Here is a 26,229-nt window from a genome sequence, read left to right on the forward strand (position 1 = left end):
GCATCTACGTGCAGGACGCTGGGTTTAATCTCACCAGAAGGGGGAGAGGCCGTAGCGTGATTGGCCAACGGGCCATTGCTGGTGTCCCTGCGCAGCGTGGTGGCAATGTCACATTGTGTGCTGCCATCAGGGGTCATGGGGTTGTCCACCATCCTGCCAACCTGGGGCTCTACAACACTCACCAGCCCCTTATTTTCCTCAATCACATGGGAGAGGCTCTGTTAGGGCAGCAGTGTGCGTTTTCACAGAACCCTCCAGGTTAGAGAGTGGTTTAGTACGAACCGAGGTTTTATCAATCTTTTCCTTCCACCATACCCGCCTTTCCTGCACCCCATTGAAGAATTCTTCTCCCCATGGCAGTGGGAGGTATATGAATGCCAACCTGACACCAAGATAAATCTGCAAGCCGTGGAACTAGCCTGTGATGACATAGGTGTGGAGGCATGCCAAGCCTGGATACGGCATGCCAGGGGCTTTTTTCCTCGTTGCCTGGCCAGACAAAATGTGGCCAGTGATGTGGATGATGTCCCGTGGCCTGACCCAGTACAGAGAAATGATGCTGTGGCTGAGTAATGCACTTCTCACTTGTAGATTTGTGTGCTTTGTTTTACGTAGGCTTGCTGTATACGAGTGCTAAATGCACAAGATTTCTGTTTTTGTACTTTTTTTAGTAACTATGTGCAAGTGCTGAATGCACAGGTTTTTTTGTTTTGTTCATGTCCTGAGCGCTGAGTTTTCTGTTTTTCTATGTAGTTGATTTTGATTGACTGGGGGCACAATTTGACAACACAGTTCAGTTTTGAACACAGATTGAACTGTTTTGAGGTGAAAGTCTTGTGACGGTAGCTTGAAATTTGGGTGTTGTGTTCACAGTTTAGAGAAAAGGAGAGACACTTTCGAGAAATGTGTCTTAGCAAACGAGAAAAACTGTAATACACGCATCTTTGCCATGAAAAACGCCACTCTCAGCTTCATCTCCATATGCATTCTCCTCCAGTAGCGGTGCTGCTGTGCTCCTGTCTACGTTTGCTGTGACTGTGGGTGAAAAAGGTTGACACCTTTGGTAATTTGGATTTTAAAAAATTAAAAAAATGTTTTCCACTCGCCTTCGCCTCTTCTCCGCTCTACTGCGATAACTCCACGCCAACAAGTATGCCTGCTTCACTCCCCTCTTCCGGACATCCACGGTAACATGGATTATTCCATTGCATGAGAAAGGAGGGGCAGCGGTCGAAACACGAATGAAAGATTACACATTCTGATGTGGTTTCAGCAGGTGAATTAAGACTAAAACAGTGGTATATATTTTAAATTGAAGAAAATCTGGGGGCCCCAGGCAATTGGCTGCGGTGGTAAGGGCCCCCGTCGAGAGGACGTAAACATAAAGACAACTCCCAGTTAAGACGCTGTCAGACGTTGATGGTGCGAAGACAGAAAGTAAAACGGGACATTTTTGTCATTGATGGCGTCAAGCAAATGCCAGCAGTGTGTGTGGGGGGGGTTTTGTCCATAGGTATGAATGTGAGTGTGGATGGTTGTTTGTCTATATGTGCCCTGCCATTGGCTGGACACCAGTCCAGGGTGTACCCTGCCTGTCGCCCGAAGTCAGCTGGGATAGGCTCCAGCATACCCCAGCGACCCTAATGAGGAGAAGCGGCATAGAAAATGGATGGATGATGAAATGCGGTGTTACTTTTACGCCAGATGTAATGGGACACACACCTTCCAAAAAGTTCAACTTTTGTCTGGTCGGACCACAGAGTATTCCCCAAAGGTCTTGGGGATCATCAAGATGCTTTCTGGCAAAATTGAGACAAGCTTGTTTTCTTCTTTAATAATAAAAAGTTTCATTTAAAAACGGGATTTTGTGTTCGGTTGTGTTGTCATTGACTAATATTTACATTTGTTTAATGATCTGAAACATTGAAATGTGACAAACATGCTAAAAAATAAGAAATCGGGAAGGGGGCCAACACAGTGGGCAAACACCACTGTAAATGCTTAAAGGAAATCCATCCATTTTCTATGCTGCTTGTCCTCACTGGGGTTGTGGGGGACTTTGGACTGGTGTCCAGCCAATGGCAGGGCACATATAGACAAACAACCATTCACCCTCACATTCATACCTATGGACCATTTAGAGTCTCCAATGAAGCTAACATGCATGTTTTTGGAATGTGGGAGGAAACCGGAGTACCCGGAGAAAACCCCCACACACATGGGGAGAACATGCAAACTCCACACAGCCAAGCGGAGGTTCAATCCCGTGTCTTCTTCTTCCTGCTCCCCTTTCTGTGGCCAACATGCAAGCCACTCGGCCACCGTGCAGCCCGCTTTCAGTAAATAAACACTTTTTTGGTAAATAACCGCTTTAGGTAAACAAAGCCCCCAAGGCTAAGACAAATAATATGTTCTTGCTAGATGAAAGCACACCATGACGTGTACGACCTTGAGGGTGTGTAACCAAGGACAGCACACAGTCACTTTAGACTTGTGGGGCGGGGGGTATTTCGTATGGAGTGAAGTATGTCACATTGAGGGTTGCTGTGCTTTAAGCTCCTTTCGGGACCACTATTTTGCCCATGGGGGTGTTGCATAATTCATGGCGAAGTCATGCACTGTCACAGCGGCTGGGAAATGTGATTGGCATTGGGAGGACGTTGGCGTGCTGCAATGGCAACGATAATACTGCTACTTCACCTACTTTCAAGTCTTTAGTACGTCACACTGGAAGCGGTGTCCTCTATTCTCTCTCCTCTGTCTGTACCGCCCATTGTTCTCTGCGTCCTGATTGGCTGTAGACCATTATCAACCAATCTCCTTTGAGCCTTTTGCTGTTGTGGTAATGGCTAGCAAACTAGCTAAACGTGTGAGCTGCTTGCTAGCCGCCAATACTGTAAACAGTAGAAAAAACAGAAGAAGTGAGGAAAATACAACGACAGGCACGATATGTTTTAACGAGGATACAAAAACGCTACAGTCGAATGGCGCCAGGACGACAAGGCACGGTCACAGGAGTGAAATACGTGTGAGTCACGTAATCATTTCTTGTGTCCAACCTAGTAGGTGGATCATTAAAATTTTAACAAGATTTGAACTTTGAGAGTGTTTAAACAAGAGAGAAATGTGAGAAAACGTTAATGGTAAATGTTAATTAAAGTGTACGGTGACGGCTTTTACAGCCTTTAAACAAATATAATCATTGTAAACAAATGAAGTTGGCTACTTTGCGGATTTCACTTATTGTGGGCTATTTTGGAACCTTTCCCCCGCGATAAACGAGGGAAGGCTGTATATACAGTATATGTATACAAGTATACATATATATATATATATATATATATATATATATATATATATATATATATATATATGCATATATTACTTTTTAAAACTTTTTCTCAATCTAATTTTCCAAAAATTACAACTTTATGTTGTTTTGTTTTTCATATTATTAGAATTAAAAATATATATATACATATTTTTCTTAAATATTTCAACTGTATGCTAATAAAAAGCATTTTTTTTCCATTTCTGCTCTTCTTTTTTCTTTACATTTTCCAACCATTTCAGCTTTCTTTTACTTTTATTTTTACTTTAAGTTCATTATTTTTCTTCATAATAGTAATCTCAAAAAAATTACAACCTTTTTCTCATACTGTTTTCATGTTATTCTTGTTTTTCCATTTTTGCTGTGTTTATTAGTTTTCTGGTCATTTATTCTTACAATGTGCTGAATGTAGCCCAATAAAAAAAGTTTATTATTCATCTTTAATAATCATTTGGCGTGCATGAGAAAGTGGAAAGAAAAACCTACAGTACTTCTTCTCTTTGTTGCACAACACAGCAGCAACAGAACCGATGTTGTAATAGCACTAAGGAGCAAACTGTGCAGTCGGCATGGCTGTGCTTGGAGGTGAAGACCTGATGGCTAAAGGAAGGGAAGAAGAGGACAGTTATCAATTTTGAAAAGAGGTGCAAGTGATGGTGGGTCTCCACAGGCTTCCTTAATGTCCTGGAAGACCTTTTCATTTGCATCTTGTTTGTCTTTGATTCTTCACGTCCGTCAGTGCAGAGCTACAGATTAGTGGAGTGGAAATATCTCAGCGTATGGAGCACAAGCTGGCAATAGAGCATAAAGACAAGAAGCAAAAAAAGATCCCAAGATGCCCTGCAGCCACGTTGGGCTTCATCAGAGTATTAAAGGAACTTCTGATAGCACCCGTTGCACTTAAGAATTTCTATTCCTATCTTTTGCTTCCCAACGTCACCTAATTAGCAGCACAAAGAGCAGCTGGAAAGTACGCGGCGTATTAGTGGGCGTAATGATCCACGCGCTACCAGAACCAGCAAGTCAGAAACTTGAAGAGAACCATTAGCTCCACCCAGTCCCATCTTATGGACACACAAAGCCATGGAGATGGGACCAAACACGACCACCAACGGACGGATGACGCCTGCTAGCGTGTTGCACTAGCATCTCTCCCATGTTCAAAACAGAAATATGTCTCAGAGGTGTGCGCGTGTGGCTTTAATGCTAAATGTGTACTTTGTACATACACTCCAGAACTCTGCACCAACGTAATAGACACATAACACGTACTAAGTAGTAACATTAACGAACACGACAGGACAACACAAACGTTAGCAACACTAGCACAGCTATGCGATGCTAAAGTCCTACCATTACACTCACATTACAACGGCGACATCATGCTAGGTTAGCATGTTTGCCGAATAAAAACAATTAAACCTACATCTGTAGCTGACAGAGCTTTGTTTTAAGACATGTAGCGAAGCCTTCTTTAACGTGTACATGGGGCAGGCTCATCTAAGGGCGGGTCATGTCCACAAGGAAGCGCCTCTTCAACAAGTCAAGTGAGATGATAGATGTTTGCTGCTCATGGGATGACCCAAAGATTTGCAGCACTAGCATAGCTATGTGATGCAAAAGTGCTAATGTTACACTCACATTTTAACAGGAGCCTATTTGTTGACCACTGACATCTGCAAGGGGCCCACACGGTGGCCGAGTGGAAAGGATGCTGGCCACACAGTCAGGAGATCAGGAAGACATGGGTTCAAATCTGCCCTTGGGCTTTTCTGTATGGAGTTTGCATGTTCCTCCCGTGCGTGCAGGGGTTTGAGGAAAATATCATTAATGTGCACCCCACCGTTTTAGCGTTAGAAAGTGCGAGTAGAGGATTTTTCCAGGCATGCGGAGTGTAGAAAGTAGCAGTGGTAAACTCCTGATTGGAGAAGCTGAAGCTAAAGTCCCTTCTTTCTCATCATTGGTGGTCTAACCCCAAAATCAAATAATCCTTGCAAGAGTTGCATTGACGGCTGGTGAGTGGTACATGGAAGGTATTTAAAGGATCTCATTGAGATTCTGTCTGAGTAAATCCTTCATCATCATCTTCACGTGTGCTTTAGCTTTGATAAGAGGGCGGGTCGATACCTGACCGGTGGATGTGATTGATGAGGCGCTCTCATCTGCCGTGACTTTCATTTTAGTCTCATGCTAACTTTAAAAGCAACCTTTTTACCCGCCTCAAATCCAAAAAGGAACCCCGCCGCCTCTCGTCTATTTCATGCAGGGCATCTTGCTCAGGTTGTTTTTTTGTCACAATGAAATTGAGACGAATGATTTTAGTGCTGGCAGATTGAGTGGGAATCTATCATCCACACTTTATTGGGGTCTCGGCAACAAAGCGGCTCCTTTACTCCCTTGAAAGCCATTTTATCTTTTCAATACGTATGATCAGCCGCAGGCTAGATATTTATGTAAAAAACAAATCATCTGGATTTGGATCCAAAAGGACTTCTTATCAGGCCAACTGCGCCGTGGAAACAAGTCAACAGTCACTCCAGGCGGCCTCCGAGAATCCATCTCCCTCCGACGAGTGGTCGTTTTTTTAATTAGTGCTAATTAGCGGGTGGGGGGAGGGCAGAGGGTGATATGAGAGGCGATTGTTAGGACATTTGGGAGATTTGTTCTCCTTGTTAACATGTGACCCCCCCTTGAGCAAAGACAAAGCGAAAGAGAGAGAGAAGCGTGGACGGCTTCTTTCCTTTTATGGCTGATTATACAAGTATCATATACAATAAGATCATTTCAAAGCATTTGAACGCTAGCATGGCTGTATTCATGAGCACATGGTGTAGTGCCATCTACTGTACACAGTTGGAACAACAACAACACAGCAGCCCGCTTACGGTCGTCCCTCGCAATACCGCAGTTCCATTATCGCTCCCTCGCTATATTACAGTTTTTCAAAAATTAATGAACTCATTTTTCAAAAGGCATCCCCTCTAGTAGCGGCCATTTTTGACCATTTGGACTGATCTTTCAACACAGAATATTGTCTTGTATGGCTATAGAAACATGGAAGCTACCAAAAGAAAGTTTAGACTCCCGTCTTTCATCACAAAAAAAAAGTTTGTTCCCACCTTTTTGCGTTCTTTAGTTGTGAGCAGTAGAACGTAGGGAAGTTTCGGGAGAATATCAGTTCCCGACTAAAAAAGGGAGAAAAACAGTTTTTGTGAAAAGACACATTTCAGGCGTAACTTTCACTTTCACTTAAACGACTATACCACATCATAAACTACACAAAAAAGTTATTTTTTAACGTCAGATAACAATTTATTTACAAATATAACACCATCAACTATTTACAGGTTTCACATTTGGAACGAAACTATGTGCGTGCATGTGCGTGTATGTGCACGTGTTTACCTGCGTGTATACGTGTGTGCGTGCACGCGACAATCCTCCATGCTCTCCAACTTCCTGTCTTCTGTGTTTCCTGCGTCATCGTGAGCGCCACATGAGCGCTGCCGAGCGCTTATCACATGCACTGCCGCCCCCGGGTGGCCGTTTTTATGGCTAAAATTGCTCTGCAGTGGCGCTGAGGCGCATCATCACCTCTTTTTGCCTCTGGCGCACAAAAACGTAAAAGTCGTATATTTGGGATCGGCCGCTCGGGTTTCAAAAAACATATAAATACATCTTTGGTATTGAATGAGTTCATTAATAAATGATCGCTGTTTCCTGGTTAGCAAATTGTACTTATTCTTGGCCTAAATGAAGCATTTTCAAGCATAAAAATATTGAATGAATCAACTAAATTAAGTAAAATACAAAGACAAGGCAGAAGAGGCATTGTAATTGTGAATGTTGTATTCTACATTGATCACTAGGTGTCGTCCCTAGGGAAGACATTTACTGTGACACTGCTGGAGCAGGAGTTTTATTGACGTCTTACATGGCTTATTTACTCTTATTCTGTTACAGTACGAGTGTAAAGCTATTTAAAGCCGCAAGGAAGTACGTTGGAAGGAACTGCTAACGTGTGAGTCTTTTATCTTATTTATGTCTTATATGTCTTATTTTGTCTGATCATACAATATCTACTGTACTGGCTAATAGGAGTGTAAAGATGACTATAGGGATGTTAGTTCATGTCTAGAGGGCTCTAATCATGTTTTAAAAAAGTGTATTTCGAAGATTGCAAACAGGTTTTCTATGCCATAACTAGGAAAATATTCCATTTATTAATAATGACTTCTACTTTGTGGAAATTCACTTGTCACGATCGGGTCTGGAACCAATGAACCACCAAAAAGGACTGTAAAATGTTTGTGTGAGAGCAAACAGGTAGTGTCAAATTCAAAAAGAAAAAAGAAAGCAGCACCAAAAATACGGTGGTGTGAAAAAGCGTTTGCCCCCTTCCTGATTTCTTTTTCACTTTTTCACACAGGCCCATGTAGGTTTGTATTTTTTTTCCTCCCTTAATAATAAAAACTTTCATTGGAAAACTTCTTTTGTGTTGAGTTGTGTTGTCATTGAATAATATTTGCATTTATTTGATGATCTGAAACATTTAAGTGTGACAAAGAAATTAGAAATCAGGAAGGGGACAAACACTTTTTCCCACCACTGTATCTGTGGCGGTCCAAATGTATTTGCGGTGGGCTGCCACAGATGAATGGATGTGTGGGAAAGGTTGTGAGTTTGAACTTGTCTTGTTAATGTCCTGCTTGTGCCATCCCTTGCTGTTGTTTTTCTGTTTCATTGCCAATTAAAAAAAACACGTGTGTGTTTGACTAACTTGTAAAAGTGTCCCGTTCGTACCCACAAGAATGTACGCTACTGTATCACAGTACATAGTAGTACAGTACTCTTCATGTCCTTGCAAGGTAGCATGTTTTTTTCATCGCTTTGCTACATGAGGAGCTTGCAGCAAACCTTGAACTGTCATGCTTGCTGTTGCAAGTGTAAAAAATGGATGATTAGAATTAGAAAATCTGACTTATGTTGGCTGCAGCGCACGCGCGCGTTTGTTTCTGGTTTTATTCACGTGGGGATCGTGGCCATCCATCTCAATAAGCAACTGGATGCAAACACAACACCAGCACAACTTCCTGATTGTTGTCTCCCTGGGTGTTTGTTCATGGGGAAGTCATTATTGTGATGTGATTGAAGTCAACTTTGGCTACAGTGCTCGCTTCTCCACTCATCACATGAAAAAAAAATACAATTATGCTCAGCACTGCTAGGACTTTTGTTGATCAACAGCGGCCCCCAACGTTGCCAGCAGGGATTTCATTCCTATGAAATAGATTGTAATGTTTGCATACTGCCCTCTATCGTCAGACGGGCTGAACTGCAACTTTAAGATGACTCACTTAGCGCTCAATAAAAGATTTGTAAACACATTTAGACTGTAAAAACTCACTGCCTTCATCGCAGTTCATGCAAATCAACTTTATTATGAGCCTCATGTAAGGGGGAACATCTTGGAGACAGTATTTTATGTTGTCGTACTTTTAAACCTAATATCACTATCATCATTCAAAGCATGATTTATTTTTTATGTATTATTATTTTATAATTTTTATGTATTATATTATTATTATCATTATTGCAATTTGTTGAATTGTGATTGTTTTCTTATGTTTTACATGTATTTTACTATGTTATCTATTATATAAATATATATAATATTATTATTAATCATTTAAAATGGTTAATTAATTAGTTAATGGGCATTACTTTTCATGTATTATTATTTATATTATTCTTTTAAAAATGATGAATAGTTTTGTAATTTGTTAAATAATTATTATTATTAGCAGCATTAGTGTTATATTAACAAATCTAGAGAAAAAATGATCAAATAAATTCACCCCCAGAAATAAGAATTGGCAAATGGAGAGAATGATTTGTGTGGGCTGACATGCTGTATTGTATGTCCATATGTTCTGCATATGTTGCAATGATTGACATGAGACTGATGAAATGTTCAAGAGGCTGTCTTACGGCTCTTGCAGAAGTCCAAAGTCTAATTGGGTGTCTGGGGGGGGAAAAGGCCTGCGGGCACAAAGCAGACTGGTAAATAGGTTAATTAAAAAGGGGGGGGGAAGGCTCTGGTACTGAGTTAGTAACTCAGTTGTTGCATCTAAAAAGTAACTAGTTACCTGGCAAAGTAAGTCTAGTTTTAAATTACGACAATAGAAATGGTCTTTTTCTCAACCTGAAATAAAAAAATCTAGTGCAATAATTCATAATAAATAAAGGAAAAAGAGTAGAGCGTTGTTTAGATGTAAAAGCAACATTATTTATTTATCAAAATTATCACACAAACACTGCAATTCTTTTTACGTATAAAACAAGCAGTATAAAATTATTAATATGAACTTTGCATAATAAACATGAACTTAGAATTTTTTAAAAAAGTAAAATTAGCATGAAAATACAACATTTTCACAGCCTTAACTTTCAAATAATATATTTCAAGTATCTTATTTTTACTTTCAATAAATAAGATATTTCCAACTATAATAATCCTGAAACAATGTTTAAGTGCAAAAGAAAATAAATAACAATGAGGTAAAATGCTCTTAAACAGTATTGCACTTTAACCTGAACTTTTTTGCACTCTTTCCAACATCACAGAAGTTCTTTTTCTGAACCAATTTAACATTTAGTACTATATTAGGTTGTGGAAAAGGCCTGCGGGCACAAAGCAGACTGGTAAATAGGTTAATTAAAAAGGGGGGGGGAAGGCTCTGGTACGTCTCGCCCATCCTCACAAATTCACGTGGAAACGGGCCACGGTGTCACTCAAACGTTAACAAGCGGCGAGTGCTCGGCTCTAAGGAAGCACCGGATGTCAATTATTGACAACACAAGTTGGACTCGTGTTTGAAAGCGGAATGTATAAGCACCGTTCATTCATGCCAAGGCACACACACGAGCGACAGACATGCTCGCCTGCTCACTTACTATCATGTATAACTCATCAAAGGTGTCCTGATCAACGAAAAGAAAACATGGCCCGAACACATCAACAGCAGTGCCATTCCAACACCATATACAGTATGTAAGTCCAACTCCAAAGACCGCTCCGAACATCACAAAAACCTCTTTATTAGGCGTGTATGTGTGGTCTAAATAAACAGCAATGCAAAGAAAAACAATAAGTGGATAATCTTGTGACTCGCTTTGTAACTCTTAATGCTGAAGTACAATTTGCTGCATTTAAGTGTGCTCGGAAAGCCCAGAAAATTCACTCAAATGATGTGAATTCAACTTAAATGACGTGGTGTCTTTGAACACAACTCCTCGTTGCTCATAATAACACAGTTAAAGTGGTGATGATGAGCTTCGGGTAGTGACCGAAAGGACAAATGGCGAGTACAACCACACTAAAAAGGCATAAAGGCCACTTTTGTTTGCTTTAAAATTCACACAATTGTGACTGATCTCGATGGTACTATCATAGTTTGTGGTAAGTTACTTAAGCGACTTAACTGTCTATAGCATACTCAGTTGTTTTTTTTTCATTTGTTTTTGTTTTTTTGTTTTTTTTTCCTCTTTCAAACTGTCTTTATCTTTTGTCTCGTTAAATGCCAGGGGTCTAAGGGACAGTGGGATGCGAAAAGCCTTGTTTTTATATGGTAAAAAATTGAAAGCAGATTTTCTCTTCCTTCAAGAGACTCTTTCCACAGCTCATGAGGTGAATTTCTGGAGGTCACAGTGGGGAAACGATATCTGGTTGTCACATGGATCAGAACATTCAGCAGGTGTGGGCACTGTGAAATGCAACTTCACAGGTAACATACTACACTCCGATATTGATATGAATGGTCATTTTGTATGTCAAGTGATTGACTTCATCAAGATTGTTTTGATTGTCACTAATGTTTATGGATATAACACTAAAGTAGGAAATGAGAGCCTGTTTGACACCATACAACAAAAGTTATTCATATGGTTAAACAAGTTCCCCAATGCCCTCATTTTAATAGGTGGGGATTTTAATGTTGCTCTTGATAATGCATTAGACAGATGACCATCAAGACAAAACAATAATAAAAGCTCCCATTTAAAGCTCTTCATGCAAAGATTTGATCTGATAGATACAGTCAAACTTGTCTATAGCAGCCACTAGAGGGAGTCTGCAAAAGTGGCCGCTATAGACAGGTGGCCTCTATAGACAGGTTGGCGTCCAGTTTGAATTTTGACCAGTAGAGGAAAAAAAGGGAAAAAAATAATAATAATAATGTTGACCAGTAGAGGGCACTGCGGACTGCGGATAAAAGTTGTACAGCACTACTGGGCTTGTTATTATCATGGTTCATGGTTCATGGTTTTAATTCATCCTGAACATGCATATGAGTCAAACAGTAGCACAAGTTTGACGAAAGTAATTAGTTACAGTTAGTACTTACATGTCACAGAAAGTAACTGAGTTAGTAACTCAGTTGTTGCATCTAAAAAGTAACTAGTTACCTGGCAAAGTAAGTCTAGTTTTAAATTACGACAATAGAAATGGTCTTTTTCTCAACCTGAAATAAAAAAATCTAGTGCAATAATTCATAATAAATAAAGGAAAAAGAGTAGAGCGTTGTTTAGATGTAAAAGCAACATTATTTATTTATCAAAATTATCACACAAACACTGCAATTCTTTTTACGTATAAAACAAGCAGTATAAAATTATTAATATGAACTTTGCATAATAAACATGAACTTAGAATTTTTTAAAAAAGTAAAATTAGCATGAAAATACAACATTTTCACAGCCTTAACTTTCAAATAATATATTTCAAGTATCTTATTTTTACTTTCAATAAATAAGATATTTCCAACTATAATAATCCTGAAACAATGTTTAAGTGCAAAAGAAAATAAATAACAATGAGGTAAAATGCTCTTAAACAGTATTGCACTTTAACCTGAACTTTTTTGCACTCTTTCCAACATCACAGAAGTTCTTTTTCTGAACCAATTTAACATTTAGTACTATATTAGGTTGTGAACCACTGATTGTAGCGCAAAAGCAGCAACTTCTCAAATCTTTGGCCTGAGAGCCTGTTCCTCTTGGGAGAAAAGACTAGCTTTCCGAGGCTAAAGAGTCTCAACAGGAGCACTGGAGGGAGTGGCAGCATTTAAACGCAGTGAAAAGTGCATTGACCTCTGTGCGAGTTACACGCTGCTGGACAGTAAAATCGAGTTTGGCTTGTTTGTGTGGTGTTGGAGCTTCGTCTCCGTCACTGGGGCACACGCTAGCTGCAGCAGGCGGGCGAGCAATGAGCGGAGTTGTACCGTGACACGACTGAAGGTGCTTCATGAGGTTTGAATTGCTCGTCACAGACGTAAATAGTGTTTGTACCGGGACACAACGTGCATCTAACAGGTACATTTTTCTCTTTTATCTCAGTCAGATTAAAATAGTGTCGATACTTCCAGCCTGTAAATGCCGATTTTGTATCTGTCCCCTGCTTCACTCGCCATCGCTCCCTCTTGTTTTGGTTGAGACCGCATGCAGCATGGGATATGTGAGCATCCTCCCACTTGACTCCTCAGCCAATCAACACGCGTGTGACCCGCCGCTAACTGTCTCATCTCAGAGAGAGAGAAATGACCTCCCCCGCTGCCAAGCTTGAATCAAAGTAACGCCCTGCATTTCATTCTAAGTAACTAGAACGCCGTTGCAAAAATGACAACCGTAACTAGTTAGATTATTCTGTTAGTTATTAAGTAACGGCGTTGGTAACTCCGTTATGTTTTAACACCATTATATATGTATATATGTGCGTACTTGTGTACTGTGTACTTGTGTAGGTGCGGGTGTATGTGTATATATATGTAAGCGCGTGTTTGGATGTATACACATGTATGTATTAGCAACTGATATGCTACGAAAAGGGGGTATGATTAAATAAGCTCTGCTTCTTCCTACTCCTTTTCGGACATATGCATGTTTGAAATAAAATTAAACCAAACCAAACCAAACCAAACCATATTTGGTGGACTTTGAATATTTTGAAGGGCCAAAGGTGGTGAGTTTGGGAAGCTCTTGGAACGGATTAGGCTATTTACATGTATTTTACGCTTCATATGACATAAAAACCCTATAACATAAATGTTATCGGAACGGATTATTTACGTTGTAAGGGCGTCTACTGTATTTTTCTACTTCGGATACTGCGTTATCATGATTGTTGAACTTGTCCCCTACAATTTGCTCTGAAATGAGTATGCCGACTTAAACCATAGCCATTGTGAGTGGACAAAAAAGTGATGCTCAAATTGAAGCCATTCATAGGGAATAAAGACTGGAATAAAAGATATGTAGGATGATTACTTAGCTATTTACCATATCACAATGTCACCACGCAAAATACCAAATTACTATAAAATGAATGATGTTGAATATTTCAAGTGAATGAAGATAAAAAGGTATATGTTTTTTTATGTGTGTAGGAGTAGGGGGTACATGGCTTCAGGTCAAATGTCTAAAGGGGTATGCCACTGAAAAACGTTTTGGAACCACTACTATACAACAATTTGCTTCAAAATGTTGCCATTATGAAAAAGCGGGAGAATTCATTAGCACTTTAACTGGATACTACATTACGTAGTGTTAGAAAGCCCATAATTTACCATGTTTTGTGTTATGCTTCACTGGTAATGTTTAGGTTTGGGCGTTGTTTTGTCCCACTGTGTTCGGCCGTCAGTGAACGCACCGCAGTAGTGTGATGTTGCGTCAGTTGAAACGTCTTTTTTATTACTTCTCCGATGCTGTACAGGCACCACATCCTAGTTTTCCTAAGTTAATGCTGTGCGTGAATGCATAAAGGTGAGGTTTTAATTCTGTTGTTAGAGCTGTGTGAGCTCTATTGTACACTTTTGTTCAGTGTAACTCTTGTGTTCATTAATGCTAACATTAGCATTCAAGCTAACTGTATAGTGATTTATTGTATGTATGTATGTACTTTATACAATAAATCACTATACAGTTAGCTTGAATGCTAATGTTAGCATCAATGAACACAAGACTGTATAGTGATTTATTATATTAATAAGCATCATATTGTCTTAATTTCCTTATTGAATTCTGTATTTGATGTGCTTTTGGCTAATCATTATGTTTATGTGTAATATTGGTTACATTAATTTACTGTTTATTTATTCAGTGACATTTTGTATTCTTTGAATATTGTTACAGTACCACAGCATAAAGCCTTACAAAGACCTCAGTTTACCAGCACTTGCTGCCGCTTATTGACCAAATCCACCAAACAGAGGACAACTTGCCGTGTTCTTTGACTTGAACACACATCTATACCTTTGACCGCTCCAAACCAGTGCATCCTTGGAGACATCTCAACACCCTGAGAACCCTCTCCGTTTCACGTAGCTTGTTTTCCCACTTGTCTTTAGCAAAAAATGTTTCAATAAAATATTAATTGTAATTTTCAGTGGTGTAAAACTGCACGGAGCTAGAAAACTTAAAAAAGCAGTTAAAATTATATTTGAATAAAACCAAAATTTGGAGCTCCCATGTCTAGCAAGAAACATGTAAATATCACATGTCAAAAATCACACTCATACTGTATTGTTCCAACTGCCTTGTCATTACACCAGTTCTCCACCAGATGGCAGCAGAGCACCATGCTTGCTTTCCGAGGGTTAAAAGTAGGAATTGGGACAAAATGGACACGAAAGACTCTGCTGCGACCACCCACTTAGCGTGGACGCTCGTCTCCTGTCCATCACGACCCCCCTGCCTTACTTAAAAGTGCCACGCATCCCCTCGTCTCCCGCTTGGTGGTGGCGGCGCGTCTTGTGTTCGGAGCAAGATGCGCGTCTGCGCATATTGGATTCACTCGTGCGCTCAATGGGATTACACTTTTCTCCTGGATCGGAATATCGTTGCGTGTGTGTTGTGGAGGCGTGCGTGTCCCGTCCCCCCCACGCGCCTCCCCACTTCCACCGACCATGTTTGTCATCCCCACCATTGTCTCACATCAGTTGGCACCAAGGAGATCAGCGAACAGGAGGGACGACTCTGCATCCACTTCCGTATTATACCCCGCGCCGCCATGATGGTGAGCAGAATCCAAAAACATTGCATTGTAAATACGTCCTCGGCACACCGCTCAGCCATAAATTGCTGTAATAGACGCTCCAAAAGACCAGAGTTGTCATTTTTCAAGCTCCTCAAAAACAGACCGGTATGAGATAAAAATGTTGTAGATTTATAACACTGGTTGTTGTAAATAAACAGGAAGTGTGTAATGTGTGGGACTCCCACACAATATAGCTTTAAGCTAATTTGTTTCTCTGTGTGATTAGTTGAATTAATGACAAGTCAGTGATGATAATGATTTAGATTATAGTCTATCATATGTATTGACAATGCCATAATCACACTGTGTAAATACTTCCAGTTAAATATCCATATCATATAACTAATTTTAAATCAAATTTATGTTGTTCCTTATGGAATTATTATGATTTATTATTTTGTATGTTGATTGTTAATCGTTGGTAACACTGTAAGGAAGGAAAAAGGTTTTTTCATACTGCTGCACAAGTTTTTGGTGACATTTCTGCAGTATAATGGATTTTTACACATTTATACATATACATAAAAACTCATTGTGTTCAGTAAATAACATTAATCCATTTTATCAAAGCGTACGTGCAGTGTATAACTTTATTTTATACTCAGCTCAGAGCTAGTGAATACATTGTACACTATTGTCCGTCTAACCCAGGTGTGGGCAAACTATGGCCCGTGAAGCATTTGAATGCGGCCCGCCAGTTGCTTCCAAAGTAATTCAATCTTTAAGATAAAGCTGGCAACATGACTTGCTAGTAGTCAGTCAATCTGAGACAACCTTTTGATGGTTTAAGTATCTTTTCACATGCAGCGATCCAGACAACTACCTCACGCACGGTGCCAAACAAACACAAGTAAAAAATACGTGTCACACAACTTAACCTACTCACGTAAAAAAGGAGGGACATTCACATACTTAATAGTTAATGTTTTAGCGTTCATACAGTAGTTCATATTTTATAGCACATCCTTTATTCATGTACATTCCGGGTGTCTTATTTAGTAAAAAAAAAAAAAAAAACTGTCAAATTTAATTTTGTCATTTGATATGGTCTGATATTTAAAGTGCTCCTGAAAAAAAGGGACACAAGCACATACAGTACATACTGTATATAAGATTGTATGACACTATAATTCCAGGTGGACTGTTATAATTTTAAGTGTAAAATAGAGTGCATGTATCAAATATATAGTCTGGCCCCTCAGTGTATTTTGTTAACTCAATGCGGCCCGCGAGTCAAAAAGTTTGCCCACCCCTGGTCTAACCCCACACACCTCTTTTGCTCCCCAACATGGCGGACTTTCTCCTCCATTGCGTACTTCACTCTGTTGCATTCTTTTGCAGCTGAGTCAGCCCTCCTGTTTTTAACTCTACACCTCCTCCCACCCCTGCAGCCTCCCCTCCTCTGCTGGGCCGAGCCTGGTGATTAGGAGATCAAAGCGGCGGCGTCCAGAAGGCCCCCGGGCAAGGGGGCACTCCCAGACCAACACAGTGGCCCCTACAGGTCTGATGGGGCTTTTTCTGATGTGGGTTGAAAATTGTTGCTCTTTGTTTAAGGCTGAGGTCCCATTAGGTCCAGAACGTACGGGGCCACCCACATAGTTTTGTGTGTCAGGACGGCGGAAGCTAATAAGCTGTCAAGGAGGACTTGAACACACACACACACACACACACACACACAGGATGCAGAGAAGATGATCTGCTGGCGATGACGCGCTTGCTTTGTGGCGTGGAAAATGGATACGGGATGATGTCACGGCTGGTTGGGAAGGGTCATTCCCGTTTCTTCTGGTGCTTGACCTCACCGTGGATCTTTGGGGTTCAAACCTTCACTTTCAGCCTTTGCAGAGTACGCATTGTTCTGCTGATACTTGCTGTTGCTGCGTGAAATAACAGCAAGTAATGGGTTACTGAGGCCCGTCAATGCAGTTTGTATGATAATAATTACAGGTGGCTAATCATTAGTGTTGTTAGTTACAACCGGAAAGGTAGTTGAGGTTAAAGTACCATTATGTGTGTGTGTGTGTTATAATTGGCAGTGGCTCTCGTGATGATGTTCTCCAGCCTCTCATTCGAGGGAATGAGGGAACTATTTTTTTGTCCCCCTGGCAGTCATGGGACAGGAATTCTCCTGACTTTCCCCTTTATACGGCACCCCTGGGCAATTGCACTCATCATAAATAAATGTGTAATTAATCCGTGTGATCGGTATCGGCCGGTTTCACTCACGAATGATCGGTACTGGAATCGGCAGCATAAAACCCTGAACGGAGCATCTGTCAAGCTTGAGCAGGAGGGGAAAGACATTGAGCGGGGTACTTAACATGCCATCCGTCCGACACACAGCTGCAGATGTCTGCTGGAGAAGTAAAGAGAGCGACAGCGTCAAGTTGAAAAATTTGGGTCACCGCTTGTCATTGCAGGATGACGGTGAGTCCCGCAGCCGATCCAGTTGAGAACCACTGTTGTAAATGTAACGGATGCCAGCCTGTAAGGCTGTGCGAGTGTACATTGGTAAACCTCACTCCTCAAGAGCTGCGCTGAACACGCGGCCGACAGTCCGGGCTTTTAGTCGCGTGGTCAGCGCCCTCGCCTCCTATTACAAAGGTCCGGTGTTCAAGCCCCGGTGCGGGCTGTGCGAAACAGGGCGGATTACATTGGTGCCGTGACCCGGATGGTAGTGAGGTTTGAGAGGGTGAGTGTAACGGATGCCAGCCTGTGAAGCTGTGCGAGTGTACGTTGGTAAACCTCACTCCCTCTGCCTCAGGAGCTGCGCTGAACACGCGGCTGACAGTCCGGGCTTTTAGTCGCGTGGTCAGCGCCCTCTCCTCCCAGTACGAAGGTCCCGTGTTCAAGCCCTAGTGCGGGCAGTGCGAAACAGGGCGGGTTACATAAAGAACTCAGGAAAAACACAAGTTTTTGTTCCACAGCCAGGTGGAAAGTGAATGGAGTGAGGTTTAACTGTTAAAACGTGCAGGAGTGACTGCCAATAAACTGCTTTGACTTGTTGACATGATCGCATTTCTCAACAACAATCAGGAAGCTGGACTTGCTTAATGCTTCTGCTTTTTTGTTGTTTAGAGACAAGGCAGTCGGGTCATTTTCACCAGTCTTCACCTCCACTTGTAACCAAAAGGTGGCAGCATTGTGCAACATTACAGGAAACATGTTTTTTTTCTTTATGTCCTGCACAGATGACATGTCCATCTCAGGATTCAAGGCCGCTGTCAGCCATAGACATACCTGTAGATCGACCCCCCATCGAGTGGGTTTGTCCACATGTCGCAACCACGAACAAGGTATTTGATCTTATCACATTTTTGGTGCCTAACTGTTTCCCAAGTATATTAGTGCATGTGTGAATGTATAAACGAGAGGCATTAACTTCAATTTCTTTGTAGAAAGGTGCTTTATGAAAGTAAGTACATTTACTTGTATTCGTTTACAGCTCATTTGTCCGTATTTATGTAAAATATACATGTATATCAGCAGTGCACACACTTTTTCAGCATGCAAGTTACAAGTCAAAATGATCTACCTCGTTCTATAAAATATCTAACATATAAAATCTAACTACTATTGTAAATATTAATGATTCATTGTTCACAATCACATTTTCAAAGTTTACAGGCAATCAAAGTAGTTAATTATATTCATATGGCAATAAAGATAATTACGCATAATTCCTCAATAGTTGTGTACGTAACCTGAGTACTGGCAATATGCCAAATAGCAACGTAACGTTCATTAGGACACACCGTTCATGCATTACGTCCAGTTAGTCTTTGCTACCAAACATCAGCGATATACAAGAAATGTTGCAAAAGACAATGCAGCCGAAGGCAAGGCAACATATTGAGAAGGTTTCACCAATGGGCACATTTTTAATTTCATCATGAAATAATCATTTAAGAAGCGAACGTGTAGAAAACACTGATTTCAGTAGTGGAGTTTGGTGGCGCGAAACAAAGCCATCAAACAATACACCTTTTTTTTTCTACATAACTCGCCGCTACAAGTGAACAGATAACCCCGGCGCAGAAAAAGTGAATCAGGAGGGGAGTGTAATGTCAGCTGACTATTGTCATATGACATCTACAAAGTGACGTTCACGTGATCGACTACCCACTACATTGGCGATCTACCAGTAGCTTGCGATCAACGTAATTTGCACCCCTGCTGTGCTATGTATGTATAGAGGTGTGATGTGTAATTATTGTGTGTGTCTAGTCCAGGTGTCTGTGCTGAAGGTGCACTCGGTGTGCGTGGGCATGGAACGCGGCCGTGGCTCTGGAGGTGGACAAGGTGACGCCCAACCAGCTGGGCAATGTCCAGGGAGTACCTCAGCAGCCGTGGCCTGGGTGAGCCAAGCATGCTGCCACACTTTTTACAACGCATGAAAGGCGCAGTGTGTCGCTTTGCCACACGAACCAGGCTGACACTAATAAGCGTCGACTCACTCGCACTCGGCCAGTCGTGCCGTGCTTGGGCCCACTTCACACCTCAAGTCTGGCACATTTGGCTCTTGTGAGTGCTCCGCTCCGTGTTCAAGTGTGAAGTGTAGAAGTATGAACGGCCTAGTGTGAGTACGCCCTAACAAGCCGTAGTCTCATTCTTGTTACCTTGCTGTAACTCCCCACCGGCACGGTGTGTCCGATGCCTGCTCAGAGCAGTCAAGGTAACGCTTGTGTTCGTGCGTGCTCATGTTTGCGTTCGTGATACTTTTTTCTCCTCTGGTCAAAATGCTATTTGCTGCACTCAGGACTTTGCTTGCGCTGCAGCTGCACTCTGAGGGTGTGCAGATGAACCCACGCGTGTGGGACTCCAGTGGTGGTTTTATTTGATCGAGGAAGTGCTTTTGTCTGTAGCGGTCTCTCTTGTTGTGATGCAGAAGAAGAAGCCACGTGATTGGAGGTCAAAGTGTGTGGAAAATGGTTCTCAGGGCATTCAATCAATCGCGACTTGACTGTTCAGGTTGTCATGCGAGCATCCTTCATCAGTTCATGCTCAAAGGACGGCTCTAGTGTGAGAGCCTGGTGCAAGATCCAATCTATTTATCCTCCAAAGGAAGAGAATGGTTGGCTCTCTAATGGTGTCAAATGACGATCGTTAGGATACAATGGAGTGGGGCCTCTGCCCGCCAATGATGGTTGTTTGGGTGGTATCACCTTTGTTAGCATCTCATTCAGGTGAAATGATCTGCTAACAAGGCCTTGTTTATTTCTTAGAGGCAAAATGACTGAGTCCTTTAGGAAGGGATGAAAGGACAGCATTGTATGTGGGAGAAAGTTGTGTGTCCCACCTAGTTCTTGAGCATGAACTAGACAGGAGCTGTTCTATCTAGTGTGACTGGTGTGTGTCCCACCTGGTCTTTGAGCATGAACTGATGAAGCCTGCTCGGATAAGAAGCAAAACATCCTCTAAGACAACCTGAACAGTCCAGTTGCTGAGAATACAATGACCTGGATGAATGACAATATTCACAGGCCTAAAAATGATGACAGTAATTTAAATTTTGTGGCTTCACTCTGTCACGGTTTTTCAAAAATCCATTCCTGAACAAATCATGCTGCTTCGTGGCTGAATGTGGCCTATTATTGTATCTATTGGATAATTATAATTGGATTTTTTTAATGAGTCATTTTAAAAATTATTAGCACTACATTTTGTAACTAAAAATATAGCGCTACACCCCTCTTGAAGGGCCATGACATTGAGCTCTTTCTCTGCTCGCACGCGTGTGTGTGTGTGTGTGTGTGTGTGTGTGTGTGTGAGTGGCCCTTTAAGAGGTTAAATTTGACAGTAATAGACCGAGCGCTGCCATTACTTGCAACATTAAGCCCGCAACCTTAAACGTGCGTGCAACTTAAATGAATCTCAAATCTTCCTTGCTGCCTGACTCACCCCCCCTCCCCTCCTCTCCTCCATCATCTCACCACTGCAGCAGACTTTGCAGTTTCAGTCCAGTGATTCCTGGCGATGAGCGTTTCCTCTCGCTGCTTGCACCTACAGTATCTCCCTTCCCCCCCGCTCTGTTGTCCCCCCTCCAGCGCTGTCATAATCCCCCCCTCCTGCCTCACGCCACCCTTTCTGCTTCTGCATTAAAAAAATGTCATTTTATCATCTGAGCAAACCTGACATTCAATATGAGAGCGTGTGTGTGTGTGTGTGTGTGTGTGTGTGTGTGTGTGTGTGTGTGTGTGTGTAATTGGACCTGCTGCTGTGTTATGAACCCAGCACTCCCAGAAGGTGTGTGATGCACTCGTTGCTATTGTGATGACTTTTCTCTCTCTTAAGTCTCTGTACCGCCACTTCCTGCTTGATGCCTCTAATCTCTCATTCAAAGACGAAATGAGACGCCGTGGCTCCTCTTTGTCTTCTCTCTTTGTCACCTCTTTTTCTCCCGCCTGTGAAAATGTCGCCCTCATGCACTGCGCCTCATGCAACGCACAAAAAGCACGTGATTAAGAGGTTGAAACAAACATGGCCGCCTGTGTCCCCCCCACCCCAGCCAGCACAGACGTCAGCTCCCCGTCAGATGTTGCGGGACCGCCTGGAGTCTCAATCGGCCCACTCGCCGCTGGCGGAGCGCAACGCCTTCCTGCAGCAGCGTCTGCACGGGTACTGGGCGAGCCTCCTGATGTCCATGCTGCGACCTGCAACCTGACCACTTTCCTGGAGGACGACACGGCGCCGCAGGTGCTGCCCATGGAGATCAGCGTCGTGGACTTGAAGGTGAGTTTCATAAAAATAATATAAAGTACTTGCAAACCTCACTTTCTGGCACCGTAACATCGAGTGGACATCGAGTTGGCAGCTCGGGCTTTTAGCTCGATGGCTAGCGGACCCGGATGGGTCACATTGGCACCGCTACCCGTGTAAGTCAGCATTAAGGGCAGGTCACTACACTGCTGTTGATGCAAAGAGGATTAGCTCTGAGCTTCAGGTGCTTCTATCGTTCCCTATTTAATTGTTGGAATGTATGATTTCATTGCGGAAAAGCACACTTTCTTGCATTTCCGTTGTTTCCATTCATGCAGAAAGATTAGCCGTTTTACCTCCGGCCTTCTTCCGCAGGGCGACGGGCTGCGCTACAGCCCCTCCGACTTTGAGCCGTCGCCCATCAGGGTGCACGTGGACACGCTGGTCATACACAGAAGAGACGACGGCGCCTTCTCCATCTCCGGAGGTGAGACGCCCACACGTGCATGTGCCACCCCACGGTGCGCTGACTCACCGCTGTTAGATAACCCCGCCTCCATCCCCTGTTCTGTTTTCTGTCTCCGCCCCCTCACAGCGGAGGCCCGGCGCCGGAGCCAGAGCGAAGACAGCGTTCTGTGTTCGGTTCCTGCGGATGCTGATGTGAAGCAGATGCAGATCCAAGCGCCGTCCGCTAGCCCTCATCCATCTACTCGTGAAAACGTAAACAAGTCCAATTTAAACATTCTATTTTTAGATCTACAGTATGTGAACGCCTGATTATGTTTTCCTCTCCCCCTGCAGATGCTAATGGAGGAGAACGACTGCTTGAAAGTGGCGTTATCTTGGGCCAAAATGGCGCTGGCCGAAGTTCAGCTGGAAAGAGAGGCGCTGCGCCACCAAATGAAGACCTTCAAGGTCACAAACACCAGCTAGCCACTGAGGTGCTGGGACAGGAGCAGGATACATAGTCATTCCTTTATAAAGCAACGCAGTGCAGATGATGGGGACTTGTGGCCACTCTTCCAACTACCAACATCAGGGAATCAAAACGGAAGCTTGAATTTCACATATTGCAAAGATTGATCAATTCTGCGCTGCACGCTCAAACCGGGGGTGCTTTGTGCTCTTATGTGTGTGTACCATTTTAGAATGTGAACACAGAGCTCTTCTGCAGTGTTTTTGTTGAATGTGTGTGTGTGTGTGTGTGTGCGTGCATTCGAGAACAAGCATTCCCAGAGGATTTTTTAACGCTTGGTTAACTACAAAGAAGTAGAAAGTAGAAAGAAAAAAAAAACAACAAAAACTTGCTTCCCGCCTATTTTTCTCGAGAATAACGAACTTCTGGTGTACTATGCAGGTGTACACTCAGGTCCCGCCCACTTCATTTGTCTTGAACTGTCAAAAGGAACACCTTCAGCTGTTCAAACGCCAAAACATTTAGTGTGTCAAAGCTGCTGAAATGCCGTTACGAAAACAAGCAGGATCTAATTTAAGCATATTCCTAACAAGCTGGCTGTGTGCTCATATATGGTCATGACATTCCATGCCTCTTTTCACCAGGACGTGACGGGAGAGACCCAACCCTGGTGCTTGCAGAAAGAGGTCAAACAAAAGTCAAGAGGATTGTACCACATTTTAATCCTCATATGTCATGATCACATATTATATACACATACATACATATACAGACTGTTTTGAGGACTGCAGGAGCCTGTTGACGCGCATTCAGCATGGTATAACTGCGCATGCGCATCTCATCTTCCTATGTTGAGCGTCAAGCTGCTCCTGTTTTGTTTTTCACTTTTGATTTTTGGAGGATTCAAACAAAAGGCATCGTCTCTTGTGGCTGCCGGACGCTGACCATCATCATCATCAGCATCACCATTCTCCACGCCCAGCCTCCAAAATGAAGCCAAGAAAAGGGCGGGAAGTAACAGCTAGTGCTTTCAAAATAAACGTCAGATAGTGGCTAAATGCAGTCAAAATGGGATAATACATGAATGACTCATGGCATTTATGTGCTGTGCTCCATACTTTCAATCGGAAACTTGGCGGTCGCTTCAGGTGAGTCTTTTAACACTCATGTGCAGAAAGGTTCATTAGAAAGTAGTGAAGCTGTTAATTTCTTACGTATTGGTGAATCCAGCTGTATTGTCAGTATATCGCCTGTCTAAGGCAAAAGCTAGCAAAGCGCACTGTGGCATTAAAGAAGATTATTAAGAAATATACTATCATGTATTAATCGTTTTATTTCTCAGTCATGTCGCTATCATTAAACATCCGGCTGTGTTTTATTTTGAAAATGCTACCCGGATTCCCAGTGTCTTCTGCAAGGTAGCATGACAGCGGTCTGCACGCAGGGGCACCGGCCAGTGCGGAAGGTTGGTGTGACACAAGCCGGACTAGGGAGCCTCTTCCTGGGGAAGAAACGGTACCATCTCCAGCCTGCCATCACCCGGACCGGATCAGAGAGGAGGCAGAAGGACTTTGTGTTTTTATTTTGTCTTCGCAGTGCTTCCCTTGAACCTCAAGCAGACACCGGGGCTCATCAAGCTTGACGCCGGCTAGCGGTGCACGCCTGGGGTGGTGGTGGTGGAGCCGTGCACCGTGCACCGTGCTCCTCTGCAGCATCCGTGCAGGCAGCACCATGCATGGCGAGGAACCCCTCTCTTTTGATGCCTCCACGGTGAAGCGAGCGTGAACGAGGGGAAAGGGTTTGCTTTATGGAAGATTGTGGTCCCCGCTGGGCCGTCGTCGTGCACTTGTGTCCGGGATGGGGAAGGAGCAGGAGCTGCTAGAAGCTGCCCGCACTGGGAACGTGGCCGTGGTGGAGAAGCTGCTGAGCGGCAAGAAAGGCATACTGGGCTCGGGCTCTGGCTCCATTCCGTTGCCCAACCTGCTGAGGTAAGCCGGTTCTGGTTCTGGTTGCATAGTCATGAGTACCACAGCCTCCACGCTGTCAGTCACATATTATGATCACAGAAAAAGTTTGCTTTAATGTGCGCAGCTTTACTGTTGCTTTGTGCAACACATGGAAGATTGTTGGCTGGACAATCCAACCCAGGAACCAAAATAGGTTCCAGACATAGGTGGCATGGATTTGTGTGCATATATAGCCATTACCTTTTGTTTTTAGCTGAGAAGACCGTGTCCTTTCATGTCTCTTGGACAGCTTTGGTGCTTCCCTTTGAGGTTGTACCTGAAGTACAACCTCAAAGGGAAGCACCAAAGCTTCTTGCGGTGATTTGTCGACCTCCTCCCGCCCCTGCAGCCTCTCCTCCTCTGCAGGCCGGGCCTGGTGATTAGGAGATCAAAGTGGGGGCATCCAGAAGGCCCCCGGGCAAGGGGGCACTCCCAGGCCAACCCAGTGGCCCTCAACAGGTCTGGTGGGCCCTTCAGCGGACATTTAGCACTGTCATGTTTATTTACAGTAGTGTCAGTTTACACTGCGTACCGTCTTTTTACACTTTTACAGCGTGGGACTTTTATTGTGAAGTTGAGAAGTAATATCAGTGACAGGATGTCGCATCATCGAGGGGACCCCAGATGAATGTTTCTTGGATCAAAACAAGAGCATCTCTGAAGTCACTTGCTGGTACGCCTTTCATGCCATCATGTGGTACAACTGGTGGTAGATGATGTCGGAGCCACCTGTGAGCGCTGTGAGGGGGGGGGGCCCAGCTGGAACCGCAGCTCGTTGAGAAGAGCGATTCGGTATTGATTATTTCCCGCTTATGTTGAAAATTGCTGCTCTTTGTTTGAGGCCGAGGTCCCTTTAGGTCCAGAACGCACGGGCTCCCCCGCACTGGGAATCGGTGCATACTTCTCCTGTCGTAGGCCTCTGAGCCGCTGGCAGCATTCCTGAGTCATGAGGTTCCTCTTTTCGCTGAAGGGAAAGCCGTCAAGGGGGACTTCAACACACACACACACACACACACACACACACACACACACAGGATGCAGAGAAGATGATCTGCTGGCGATGACGCGCTCGCTTTGTGGCGTGGAAAATGGATACAGGATGATGTCACGGCTGGTTGGGAAGGGTCATTCCCATTTCCTCTGGCGCTTGACCTCACCACGGACCTTTGGGGTTCAAACCCTCACT

The 26,229-nt window shown here is 43.1% G+C and overlaps 2 protein-coding genes across 16 annotated transcripts in view; both read left to right on the plus strand.

Annotated features, from left to right (window-relative positions):
* The first annotated feature begins 14,021 nt into the window (after positions 1-14,021).
* On the plus strand, positions 14,022-23,072 carry LOC129168082 (bridge-like lipid transfer protein family member 3B). 12 transcript variants are annotated; one of them, XM_054752945.1, is made up of 9 exons: positions 14,094-14,149; positions 14,519-15,401; positions 16,814-16,945; positions 18,614-18,718; positions 19,650-19,780; positions 21,931-22,154; positions 22,497-22,608; positions 22,717-22,841; positions 22,923-23,072. In XM_054752945.1, the coding sequence occupies exons 5-9, from the start codon at positions 19,747-19,749 to the stop codon at positions 23,052-23,054; spliced, it is 627 nt and encodes a 208-aa protein (XP_054608920.1). In that variant the 5' UTR covers positions 14,094-14,149; positions 14,519-15,401; positions 16,814-16,945; positions 18,614-18,718; positions 19,650-19,746; the 3' UTR covers positions 23,055-23,072. The 12 variants fall into 12 exon arrangements, with proteins under 12 accessions (XP_054608917.1, XP_054608914.1, XP_054608915.1 ...); XM_054752944.1 differs by having other exon boundaries at positions 16,814-16,923; XM_054752946.1 differs by having other exon boundaries at positions 16,814-16,923; positions 19,655-19,780.
* A 1,006-nt stretch (positions 23,073-24,078) lies between these two features.
* The window catches only part of anks1b (ankyrin repeat and sterile alpha motif domain containing 1B), a 126,100-nt gene continuing 123,949 nt past the window's right edge, over positions 24,079-26,229 (plus strand). For 3 of the 4 annotated variants that reach the window (XM_054752932.1, XM_054752926.1, XM_054752927.1), the window contains exons 1-2: positions 24,079-24,185; positions 24,443-25,025. In XM_054752932.1, coding sequence (XP_054608907.1) covers positions 24,895-25,025 — 131 coding nt within the window. In that variant the 5' untranslated portion in view covers positions 24,079-24,185; positions 24,443-24,894. Of the gene's footprint in view, positions 24,186-24,442; positions 25,026-26,229 lie in introns of those variants that run through there. The other variant, XM_054752928.1, reaches the window with a different exon arrangement.

Source organism: Dunckerocampus dactyliophorus, chromosome 15 (assembly GCF_027744805.1).
Source record: "Dunckerocampus dactyliophorus isolate RoL2022-P2 chromosome 15, RoL_Ddac_1.1, whole genome shotgun sequence".
In the NCBI taxonomy this organism is placed as follows: Eukaryota; Metazoa; Chordata; class Actinopteri; order Syngnathiformes; family Syngnathidae; genus Dunckerocampus; species Dunckerocampus dactyliophorus.